Source organism: Dermacentor variabilis, chromosome 3, assembly GCF_050947875.1.
Source record: "Dermacentor variabilis isolate Ectoservices chromosome 3, ASM5094787v1, whole genome shotgun sequence".
NCBI classification, from domain to species: Eukaryota; Metazoa; Arthropoda; class Arachnida; order Ixodida; family Ixodidae; genus Dermacentor; species Dermacentor variabilis.
Window position 1 is genome coordinate 12,086,108 of NC_134570.1, and position 13,213 is coordinate 12,099,320.

Sequence of the window (13,213 nt, forward strand, 5' to 3'; positions counted from 1 at the left end):
TCGTGTTCCCCTAACGTCCAAGGACTACAGTTTAAGAAACACTGATCTAACTTTCAGACACTGCAATGCGTATTGCACCTACATTTTTTAACAACTACAGTGACTGCATATGCACCGACGCGCGGTGCTAGTATTATTTGTTTTCCCAGCAGGACATGGCCGAAAGAGCTTGTTTATCACGGTGCTTCTAAAAATTGAGTAGAGTGCTACGGTCACAAATCTAACAGATGGATGCAAGATGACGTATATTCATTAATGGCCAACCTTGAAAACCTGCAATATTGAAACGTATTAGTAGACAGAATGCAGGCTTACATGTGCAACACAGCCCTCAAAGCCATGTGACACGCCAGCATCCGGGTGAACCTTGACTTTGGTCTTGTCCACACCACCAACATACATGGGGGTGTTGAGATTCACTCCCTGAGTGTGGCCGGGTGAACGCCCCACTTCCCTGTGGCCATCGTTTACCACCAGTTCCCCATTCTGAGCATGCCTCGATGCAGACAGGGTGATCCACTCATTCGCACGAAGCCTTTCAGGATGCCTGATTATCGCTGGCCCTGAAAGGATTTGCACATACAAATTACCCCACAAAACAGCAGCAAACGACACTTGTCTAGCAAGATCTGCTGGGGAAGATAATACAGTCATACTTTCAAAGAGAAAACAACCCAAGAAGCATTGTCAACTGGCAGGAGAGAGCAGCAATACTATATGATATGTTGCCAGGTGTACCCTAACCACAAGTTTTCATAGGACATAGTCCAAGAAGAAGTGAAATTTGATAGCAGGCAATGCACTTCAAATCAAGATGTGCAGTGGATATTTGCTTTTATGATCACCATATTCTCATATAAATTTCAGGCTGAATGGGAAAGTCGTGAGGAAATGAAACTTTCTAAAATTCCATGCTCCAAAACAGTTTGCAGTTGGCTGTATATAATTGATTGATTGATTGATTGATTGATTGATTGATTGATTGATTGGATTTAACATCCCAAAGCAACAATTTAGTGATCACAAATGTGCTATCCAGTTTGCCTAGCTTTTCCTGAAAGCTTGCATTTTCACCCACTAGGTGAAGCTTAGACAGCAATAGCAAAGCCATAACGACAGCATTCACAGCATCGCTCCATCATATATATTAAAATATCTGCATGTTTGCTGATGACCATGTTATTTACAAAACGGTTACTAGTGCACCTGGCCAAATAAACTTACAGCAAGCTTGATTTCAACCATGCCTACAATGGTGCAATGACTGGCTAATGTTTCTGAGCCCTAATAATGCAAACATTTATTTTACTTATTATCATAGCCCACTTTAATTCACTTATAATATTGCTAATGCCCCCTGTTAAATCTCTAACTACTTATAAACACCTTGAAGTTACCTTAGCCTACAACCTGCCTTGGAACATGGATGTTGCTAACATCACATTAGCAAAAAAAAAAAAAAAAAAAAAAAAAAGTTTCCGAAAACATCCCTTATGTCTCAATCTGGAGCATGAAAAACTGCTTGCTTGCAAATCATTACTCTTGCCTGAATTAGAGTATGCATCCCCTGTACGGAACTCAACCAAAGTACATAGTGGATTTCACAAACATTTTAATTTGTTCAAAACTGCACCACTAATTCATTCATCATTCACATTATGACGACATCAATGTTTCATTCCTGAAAACAACTGACCATCTCAGTTTTTTTATTGGCATGCCACAACTCCGTTTTTCTTGCATATGTTCTTTCACTCTCCACTTAATTGTGTGCTTTAAATAATCCCCACAGCTCACATATCTCATCACACTAGCCATGCACAAGTTACTTGCCCACGTGTTCGTACAAAAACATTCCCTGTTCTTTTGTTCCCCAGGGCAACCAAAGATGAGAACTGCTTTTCGCAGAACATTGCTGTCATCATCTGCTCGTTGAGTTTCATGCAAAGCATAATAAGTTATTTTTTGCACTAAATCAAGCTGACAATTGCACCTTTTCTGTACAAACCCACCCAGTGGTGTCACTAGGGGTGAGAAGGTGCAGCCCACTGATGGTGGCTATGCTGCAGTTGCCACTCAAGCCTTTGTTTTTTTCTGCGGCTCACAGCTGAATATGGTAAATGTGTGTGTCCTGGGCAGCTCATTGGGCCGATGAAGAGAATGGGCTGAAGCAGACAAGTGCTAACAGAACAGTGTGCTAACATGAACAGTGCATGTGGTCTAAGCTTTCAGGCACTTGTGTACCCTGGTGCGAGACAAGACGTAATGATGCCAGCAGCGTCATATCAGAAGCGCCATGCATACATAGCTTAGAGTAGCTGTTTTTTATGTGATCGCATTAAAAACGCTCTGCTGGGCTGCACATGATAAACAAAAACATCAGGAGGAGAGGGGGAACAGATCACAAATCCAACACTCACTTGTCTGCCACTTTCATGAAGAAGTAGGGTTGACCATCTAATGTATAGTATCTTTCTATTTGCTCACTCTGTCACTAAAAATTGCACACACATGCTCGATGTTGTGCTTCCGTGTGCAGAGATGGCTTGAAGGCCAGAAAGCTCCAAGGCTGTGTTTGTTACCAAACTTTGGAAAACGGCTACTCTATTCCACAAAGGTATAAATGGTAGGCAATTTAATGTATGCTAATGTAATGGAAGATTTTCAGTATAATTAGCAATGTTTGCCGGATACATGACTGAATATGCACCAGAAGTGTACTAAGGTCCCTGCAAAGTGTTCTCAAAATATGTCCTTTCCTTTTCGATCATCCATGAAAAGTAACTGCTTCCTGTTATAAGAAATAGTAATTACATTTTGCTATAAGCATTGTTTATATCGTGCAAGGCGTTCCTTACTTTATGTCACTTTAATGTATGAAATTTTAGCTGCTAACTGTGGGCTCAGAAATTGTTACATCTAGCGGCAAAATTTCTAGAACGCTTAGAAAATGTGACATGTCAAACTGCCACCATATTGTCTTTTCTTTATTTTTACAGAAATAAATGCTCAACTACATGCAAAAGTAGGAGTGTTGCCCTTTTAAATAATTTCACATTCACTATACAAAATGTGTGTTAAGAAACAGGGGGAGTGACAAGAGAAGAAAAAAGGGGGGGACATGTAACATACCCAGCGGCAGCACGGGGTACCGGGAAGTCGAGTAATGCCACTGAACCCACCCCTTATGTAATACATGCTGCTTAATGCTACTTGGGGTCTTTAGGGAAATAAAATTGAAATGAAATAAAATGTAACAAGTATTATATTATTACATTAAAGGGACCCTGAAACAATTTTAATGATTGTGTACAAACATACCGAGTCAGTAGGGTAGGTCCTTCTAATCATTAAGAGACATTAAGTGCTCCGCATGAAATGTGTAATCTATTATAAAGCTTTTAAAATGTGCATCGCTATCAATCGCAGTGGCGCTGCTCTCCTGCATTTACAGCCACCTCTTCTCGTGCTGCATGGCGTGGGTTGTGGGGATGCGCGACTCTCGCGCGTCCCCTGATGTTTTTTCCGCATAGCGCGTCTCCTGTAATCCGGCTTCGCCGCGTGGCCTGCGTGATGCCCGCGGCAGTGGATGTGGTTGGGGCGCAGTGCGAGAGATGGCGCGAGTGTTGCGCTGCTAACGCCGCCTCACGGCAGGGTTACTTGGGGGCGCAGGGGAGAACAGGCTGGCTCTTTCCCGGCGGATCGGCTAACAGCGAGGACGTCCCGCGCGCGCGCCGACCCATGCTTCTGCGAGACTGTCTCGCGTGGCCGCCTTCGAACGCGCCACCGTTGGCGTGACCGTACACGCGAACGACCAGGCGTTGGGATCCAGCATGGGGCGAACATATTCGCTCGCTACCCGGTCGCGGTGAGCCGGACTTCTAGATTTGTCGCGCGTCCATCGGCATGTTTTGTGGATAGCAACTCGGCTAGCAGGCATTGATCTATGAAAGGTGCAATAAATGCCCTTGTGATTGCTTGCACTACTGTGTTGGCGTTCCTTTGTCCCAAGAGCACGGTGTGAGATCCCCACAGGGTAAGTAGTCAAGAGTTCAACGAAAGTTTGTCTGGTCAGGTAACATGATGATGAATAAATTGTGGTCACTAACCAAGTCAATGTGAAAAACACACACAGAGACATTTCGGGACTCATACGGGTTCCTTGATCACACTAAAAGCTGGCAAGATCCATAAGTCACTTCTAATGCCGAAATGTGACATAGAGAATGGGTGTAGTTAGCAGGCACATTTTCATCAGTCTTGTTGATACTCCTGTCTATCGTCTGAATAAATACAGAGTCCAACAAAAGTTGTGTCATGAGATTCTTTTCCTTAACTATTATAGCAGCATTTTCCCAAATGATGTGGTGACTGCGATTATCGGCGAGTTCTGCAAGCGCTGTATTACACTGATCTTGCACTGCAGGTGTGTTCAAGGAGTAAACTACAGCGACTACACACTCTAGAAGATGCAAACACTGCACACCAATGTCAATACCAATCTACTTGCTCAACACAACGATCACCTGCAGTTTTGAAAAGAAAGGTGCATTTAGCGGTAGCCGTAGGTTCCGTATACGGCAGAGAGCCTAGTTTTGTATGTAATTTGTCCAGAACGATAGCAAAGAAATATCCTAACAAGCCGAGATCTGGAAAAAAAAGCATTGCAAAAGCAATTGAATGTGCTTTACATGCCAAACGTCCATTAGAAAGCTGCTAACTTGTGCTAGGCTTTGGTGCAGTGGTACCATCTCTGCTTCCCATGTAGAAAATGCGAGTTCGATTCCCGATGTCAATGTACTCCCCCCCCCCTCCACTTTAAAGATCCTAGAGTAACGGAAATGTTATAAATAGCCCATTTCACCACAATCACAAGTTAGCAGCAGCTCTTTCTTTTTCTGCTAGTGGCCACGAAGACATATTAAGAGCGTAATATAGAGGCAATTGAAAACACGTGTACTATATTTGATATTTACAGGTTGTCAGGTGATTATCAAACTGATATGATACCGGAAACAGCTACTTTGCAGTTTGTACATTGCATATGTGCTCATAGCAATATGGCGAAAGCCTGCCATGGCATCCATCTCTTATTCATGTAGTGCAAATCAGATAACATTGTGCATAGTGTCACCACGTGTCCATCTGCCACACAATGTTCATCTTTGAATCTCACTCCGTGTAGACCAAGCTTAATGAGAAAAACTGCGTAGAAAACAGGCATGGGAACACACTCGGTCCAATTCAACTGAAAGTAGACAACGCTTACGTCACTACTTGGAGGAGGCAGGACATAGTGATGGCCGCATGGTGCATAAGTTGAGGGGGAACACTGTGGCTTGAGGGGAGCATAATGTCTAACAACTATTACCTGTGTTATTATAGCATGCTGGCACAAAATTCTTGTGAAAAGCATTCCTTGAAAGATAACCTCTGTGTCTAGGAAAACAACAAAAAGCAGCTTAAGGGACCCTTTAAGTAAGGCTGGTAGCTTTATGGGCAGTATTAATTGCAGTAAACATTCGCTTACTAACCTTACTTACTTACTAACTTACTAACATAGACAAAGACTTCCTTCAGCATTAGCTAGAAGGAAAACGAATTTTCAAAGAATGTTGAGAAATCAATAAACACTTGTAGACTCTGCCTGCCTCATTTATTAGGATGCAAGCATAATGTGCAAACATTATACTAATTCACAAATAGGGAAATGTTAAAGAATTGAAAAATTAGAGGCCCATTACCTTACTCCCAGTATTATATATATCACATCCATGTCATTATTCAGGTAATTCAGAAATCCACAGAGAGAGTAGAATCAGCCTCTCTATATGGCTTTCATAGGTTATGAAAAGGCATTTGATTCAGTAGAGATACCAGCAGTCATAGAGATATTACGTAATCAAGGAGTACAGGCCGCTTACGTAAATATCTTCTAAAATATCTACAGAGATTCCACAGAAACCTTAATTCTACACAAGTAGGAAGATACCTATAAAGAAAGGGGCCAGAAAAGGAGACACAATCCCTCCGATGCTATTCACTACATGCTTGGAAGAAGTATTCAAGCAATTAATTTGGGAAGGCTTAGGAGTAAGGATCAATGACGAATATCTCAGCGACCTTCGGCTTGCCGATGACATTGTCCTATTCAGCAACACTGGAGACGAGTTGCAACAAATGATTGAAGACCTTAACAGAGAGAGTGTAACAGTGGGGTTAAAGATAAAATATGCAGAAGACAAAGATAATCACGAAAAACCAAGAAAGGGAACAAGAGTTCAGGCTTGCCAGTCAGCCTCTAGAGTCTGTGAAGGAGTACATTTACCTAGGTCAATTACTTATAGGGGATCCTGATCAAGAGAAGGAAATTTACAGAAGAAAATGGGTTGGAGCACATATGGCAGACAATATTGGCTCCTGACTGGAGGCTTACCATAATCATTAAAAAGGAATGTGTACAATCACTGCATTTTACCGGTGCCGACATATGGGACAGAAACATGGAGACTTACAAAGAAGCTTTAAAACAAGTTAAGGACCACGTAAAGAGCAATGAAATGAAGAATGTTAGACGTTACATTAAGAGACAAGAAGAGAGTGGTGTGGATCAGAGAGCAAACGGGTATGGATGATATTCTAATTAACATCAAGAGAAAAAAATGGAGCTGGGTAGGCCATGTAATGCGTAGGTTAATAACCGGTTGACCATTAGGGTTATAGAATGGGTGCCAAGAGAAGGGAAGTGCAGTCGAGGATGGTAGGAGACTAGGTGGGGCAATGAAATTAGGAAATTCACGGGCGTAAGTTGGAATCGATTGGCACAGGACAGGAGTAATAGGAGATCACAGGGGGGGGGGCCTTCGTCCTGCAGTGGACATAAAATAGGCTGAGGATGAAGAACCATCACATGTCAGCTCTAATGTGACAAGGCCCTTAAAACGTTTCTAAAGGCTTTTTTTGGAAATGTTGAAGATCCTGTGCACAAGCGTTATGCAACACCAGTCTACACAACAGGCAAATTTTTAACATCAATGATGGAGGCTGCTGGCACTTGTAGAGAAGTGACCTCAGACCTGCTGGAATAGGGCAACACTCCCTCAAAGCCAAGGGTGACATAGCTGCCCCTCATTTTGATCCAAAATACAGAATCCCAGGTGGACGTCGTTGCATGATTTCGAGCAGAGAAGATAATTCAGACACCATCAGGACAACAGAGAAACGTCAATCCTGTACCACTCCCTAGGTACCCAACCCCGATACCCCACTTTCCATCCAAGCATACCACAATGAAGACATACTTAAAAGGAAGAGGTCTGGACACCAACCAAAATGGTTTAAAATAGTTAGTTACATTTCAGCTCCCCCACGGGAGCCTATTTTAAACTATTTTGGACAGTGTCCAGACCTCTTCCTTTTAAGTACGCATCATCCCGACCAGACGCACTTCCATCATACTCTCAACTTCATAATGAAGACATTTTCAAACAAACAAATGCGTATTGATGAAAAGAATGCCCACCTGAACCCGTGTCAAAACGAAATTCCACACTTCCATTGTGGATTCCAATGGAAGTAAAGTCTCCTTTCTGGTCAGGGTACTGAGCACAGTAGACCAGCAGGCAGTCATCCAGGTTATTTGGCTTGATCTTCATGTTCACCTTCAGACTGCTTTGGGAGCTCTTGGGTGTTGGATATGCCACGAAGGCATCATCAGCAAATGCAGGCTCCACTATGGAGACCTCTGAAAAATTTGTGATAGTAAGAAATGTAACCCATACTATATGGCCAAGTGACACTAAACCTGCATGAACACTGAATGAATACTGCAGCACAGAGGGTACCTCAACATTACAGAAAAATGTTTGAATTGGAAAAAAAGCTTGCAACAAAATAGCATGACGATTGAAAAAGCTAGAAAGTTTGCTGATGTAAGTGCAATATATTTCTCGCAGCTAGATTTATTACAAGTTCATCGAAAATATGATAATTCGATATAATTCACTAAATTATAGCCTCAATATATAGCCATATCTCTTACTGCACTTCTTTTCATGTGAATTTTTGCTTTGCATAGGCTTTTTGAGCTTGAGGAAAGCCCAATAGATACCTTCTTCCTCTTCTACCCCAAGTTCTTTTTTGATGCTCTTGTCTTTAGCCATTGGCACATGGCTGCCCCCACACGTCTAACATAAAAACAGCTGGAATTTTATTTTGTGACGTATTCATCAAAATAATGATGCTAATCAACAGCCATAGCCTGTAAAAATGGCATGCTTTGCAACTAAATTTATTTTCTCACAACAAAACAATTGTCTGCTCTCATCCACAAAAGAATCCATAACAGCATGCTGTATGATATGTGATACAGCAATTAATGCTTGCCTCACACAACAACCAGAACATCTTCCTCATTCAAAACATTGATGCAGACTGATAAAGAGCAAACGAATGCTCTACAGTAGAACCCCACTGATATGTTTTTAAAGAAACTGTCAAAAAAGATGTCCCAGTGGGGAAAACGTAACCATGAGGAAGGGCACAAATTGCCACAGCACAACGTCAGAAACAGTCCAAATGGCTGCCAGTGCAGTTATTGGATGTCTTGGTGCTCGTACTGTGACCAGGAATGGCAGATGTGCACGTGTATAATTAAGGGACACGTACATTGGTTCGTGACAGTGGCCTCTACCACAATATTTTGTGTATGCTTCACCGCATAACACGGTTCTACTGCGCCGAAGCTGACTAAAGAGAACCAGCTCTTGTGAAATGCAAATGAGACCCTTGCAGGCCCCAAAGTAAATGCAGCCCTGTACTAGACAGAATTGGCCCAGTGTGTGTGGTTCCTGGTATGTTTTAGTCAACGTGCACTTTTTTAGATGCTTCGCGAACTACTCTGTGCATGCTTTTTCCCAATTTTTGCATAGCACCTGGCTTATGCAACTTTGTTGCTTTATTACAAACTTCAGTCGCTTGTTGCAATGAACTGGTCACTTGTTGCAACATGCAAGAGTCCATTTCTTCCTGCACCATTATATTTGCACGGCAGACACCTTCAAATGCAACGTAAGATGGGGAACATTACAGAATGGCGTTGTATCAAATGGGAATATAATACATGGGAGTCAATGGGATTCAGGTTGGGACCATGAAAACACAATTTAGCAGCTGGGAAAACACAACAGTGAGTAACGTATTGTTAAAGTGACAGTAAAGTATTTATTAACTGCGATACAGGCATCTAAAATGGTTGTGTCCTTGCTGAATCTTCTGCATCAAACAACCAGCCACTGTATATGGTGCACTCCCTGGAAGTCCATCTAGTCTTCAGTAGTGGTGCTACTTTCTTACACAGCACCCCTTCTATTCCAAATTCAAGCTATGGAGAATACCGTTGCAGGGGTTGGTGCGCCCTGATCAACTGCCAAAGCACCAGTGTCTGGAGAACAGCTGGAGCACCAGCACGACTGGCACTTGCCCGGCCGCTCGGTTCTGCTGGCCAGGGTGGCACACTTGTTTGCGCGTCATGTCCCAGAGTGGCGGAACGCACTGGCGTCGTCGCTTCTTTTTCGTCCAACAAGAGCTGTGTGGGCACTTGTGTCTGCTGCTCGCCATTGCCATCCCCTCCTGAAGTGGGCCACTCCTCTGTGCCTCCAAGGTGGCACCGCATTGCGGTTCCACACTGTGCCACCTGCCCGCCACACCTCAGTTGATGATGAACTGGTAGCTGCTCCGATGACTGCAGGTGCCCATCTGGGTCCTGACCTGAAGTTCCTTGCCCAGAAAGTGTTGCCAGCCTGTTTCTCTTCTGGCTGCAGAATCGCTGCGCACCTTCTGCTGTAGTTGTTGGAATTGCACCTTGCTGCATAAATCTGGCTTCAGCAAATCTAACGCAGGCTTCAGGCATCGACCAATCAATAGTTCAGCCGGGGAACGACTGGTGAGGGCATGAGGTGTGCTTCTGTATGCTAATAAGATTCTAGCAACTCAACCTTAAAAATCCCCGGCTGCATCGTCTTGAGCTTGTCCTTTACAGTTTGTACGACTCTCTCAGCAGCCCCATTGGATGCAGGATGGTATGGTGGAATCAGGATAGGACGCGAGCCAAGAATGACCTGTAGGAAGCACTTGTGAAGGAAAGTTCAGTGTCATTCACTACGACGTCTGATAATCCATGGTTAGCACAGATGGTGCAGAGGCTTGCAATTGTCACCTCTGCTGATGGTAACGACACTCCAACCACTTCCACCCATTCAAAGCATGCACCCACGAATACCAAAAAGTATGCACCTTGAGACGGCCCACCGAAATCAACATGTAGACGAGACTATGCTCTCTCTGGGAACAGCTATGGTGCATGCTGTACTGCCCTGTAAGATTTCTGATGCAACTGGCAGACCATGCACCTGCCCACCTTCATAGCAATGTCCTCATCAATGCTCGGCCACCACACAAGAAAATGGGCCACCAACTTCATTTTTTCAACTCCAGAATGGCTCTCATGCAGAAGGTCCAACACTGCTGCCCTTAGCCTGGTAGCAACCGTGAAGCAGACTCTCCCTTTAGCACTGGAAAATTTCAGGTGCTGATGCCACTCCGAATGGCAGTTGGTTGTACTGAAATATCCCCCCCCCCCTCCTGCTGTGTGTTGATAGTCACCAACTTAGACGCCTCATGCAACTCCACTTGCAGGTATGCATCCCAAAGGTCCAACTTCAAGAACGTCATGCCTCCTGCCAGCTGTGCCCAGATTTCTTCGACCCATGGCACCGGATATGTCTCGATATCTGCTGCCCAGTTTACCATGACTTTGAAGTCACCGCACAATCTGATTTTCCTGTCCTTCTTAAAAACCAGAACCAATGGTGCAGCCCATTCTGCGGTCCTCAATGGCCTGAGGACACCTTCTCGCCGCAACCACTGTAGTTCCTGCACCACCAAATTTTGCAGAGTAATCAGCCCTGGTCTTGGCTTGAAGAAACATGGTTTCGCGTCCTCTGGCACTCTTATCTTGGCCTTCAACTCCAGCAAAGTTATCGAGACTTTCTGAAAACACATCAGGAAATCGGCTTACCAGGTCCTTGACGTCGTCGATCAAGTGCATGTTCGGCAGACTGTCGAGCAGCATACCAAAAGCTTTCACCCAGTTCTTCCCCAGCAGGGCCTGCAAGCCGCCCTTGAAGACAAACAAAGGTAGTTGAGCGTGCTTTTCACCAAACTTGGCAAGCACTGTCACCATCCCCACAACCGCTGATTGATGGCCGAAGTAGCCTCTCAGCGCAAGACTGACATTTTCCAATGCCATGCCTGGAAACAGCCTCAAGAACTCCGCCTCAAGAATCACCGAGTAGATGGCCTCCGTATCAACTTCCATGCATAGCAACTGACCTTCCACGACTACCATGGCGCAAATAGGGGGTACCTTTGGCTCCAGGAGATTCACAGCGTCAGACTGTGGAACAGCGGTATTCGTTGGCCCGCCATCTAGTGACCACAAATTGCCAACGTCTGTCTCTCTGATTTCTGTGTCGGATGCTGTGTATACCGAGTCCACGGCCACCACCACGCGCTTAGGTTGAGATCTAACCAGTCTGACTCCCTGTCATCCAATGTTATGTTCTGTGCCCTGCAGACTTGTTTCGGTTTCCTGTCCACTTGTGCATTTCTTTGCTGCATGGCCTCTCTTCTGATAACAAAAACACTGCAGATTTCTGAACCCGCACAACTGCTCGTTGTGCCATCCGCCGCAGCAATAACAATCACCGACAGCCTCAACAGTTCTTGACACTTCGTTAATAGCCACCCCGTCTACTTGGCCAGTCATCATTTTGGCGCCAGTAATGGTGGCTTCTATGCTGGTAATGATCTTGACAGTGTGGTCCAGTGCTAGCTCAGACTCTTCTAGCAGGTGCCGTCTCATTGCATCATCCGGAATACCATGTTCCTCAGGTTGTTTTCTAGCTCTCTGCTGAACGCACAAGAGTTCACGAGCTTACGCAGCTCCACTAAGTCCTTGACCACTTCACCATCCCTTTGTGTCCGGCAATGAAAATGATACCGCTGTATTATCACTGACGTAAGCAGCTGCAGACTTTTCATGAGAGGAACATCACTTGGCCGTCAAGATGTCGGTAAGCGTAGCAGTGAGTACGTCGGTCTTTCACACTACCTCAAAAAGACTGCATGCTGCTTGTCAACCGAGACGCTGTTGGCAATGAAGCATTTGTGAACTATGATACAGGCAGCCAACATGGCTGTGTCCCTGCTGCGTCTCCCGCGCCAAACACCCAGCCGCTGTCGATGGTGCACCCCCTGGGAGCCCATTTGGTTTTCAGTGGTGGCGCTGGTTTCCAACACAAGACGTATGAACGGGGTATCCATTTTTCGGCTGCTTTTAAGTGTTATCGTTAGGAAAATAACCTGTTTGCTTATTAACTTTCAGCACAATGTGTGATGAGGTGCCTACACGCATATCTCAAGAAAAAGATAACACATAAATTACTTTCAGTGTTACAGATGCTGCAGATTTCATTGCCAGAGATGAAACAGATTCTTGGTAATATCTGTTGATTCCCTTTGTGTTCATTCTATAAAGTCAGAAGAAGTTGTTCGTATGTGTACCATAATGATAAACCATGCAGTAAGGGGTTAATGTCAAAAATTTGATTTACCTTTTTCACAACGAAGGCCTGTTCGTCCAAAGGGGCAGTAGCAGTCCAACCCTCCCGTTGGTCGATTGACACATCGACCTTCGCCGCAGATTCCAGGGTAACAGGCCTCGCCAACCTTCTCACAGTCCCGCCCCGAAAATCCTGGTGGGCAGATGCAGCGATAGCCAGCCTCTGTGGGCGCCTCTTGGCAGACACCATCATGTAGGCATGGGTTCAGGGAGCATGTCTCACATGGTGTAGTGCCCACTTGCTCAGAGTCCTTCACCAAGTCCAAGGTGCGGCTGCCAAACTTGATTTCACTCACGCAGCCTGTGTATATCACAACACAGGTCAAAATAAAACTACAAAGCGAAGCACACTGCGAAGCAAAGGTGCAATATAAATATACAAGAAATTTTGATGAGGTTGAAGAAGTCTAATCATATCTAAAAGGAGATTTATTAGCTTCCACTTGAAGTTAGTCAAACCACCATCAACAAAAGTAATCAGATACTTCAACAGTGTTTGAGTGTTCAACAAGTATTCTAAAGGACAACAGA

At 44.4% G+C, this 13,213-nt stretch overlaps 1 protein-coding gene across 27 annotated transcripts in view; it reads right to left on the reverse strand.

Moving 5' to 3' along the window:
• trol (terribly reduced optic lobes) overlaps nucleotides 1-13,213 on the reverse strand; it is a 623,238-nt gene that overhangs the window by 63,901 nt on the left and 546,124 nt on the right. For all 27 annotated transcript variants that reach the window (XM_075684186.1, XM_075684204.1, XM_075684193.1 and 24 more), the window contains 3 exons: nucleotides 12,675-12,983; nucleotides 7,523-7,744; nucleotides 316-563 (listed from right to left, as the gene is read on the reverse strand). In XM_075684186.1, coding sequence (XP_075540301.1) covers nucleotides 316-563; nucleotides 7,523-7,744; nucleotides 12,675-12,983 — 779 coding nt within the window. The remainder of the gene's footprint in view (nucleotides 1-315; nucleotides 564-7,522; nucleotides 7,745-12,674; nucleotides 12,984-13,213) is intronic.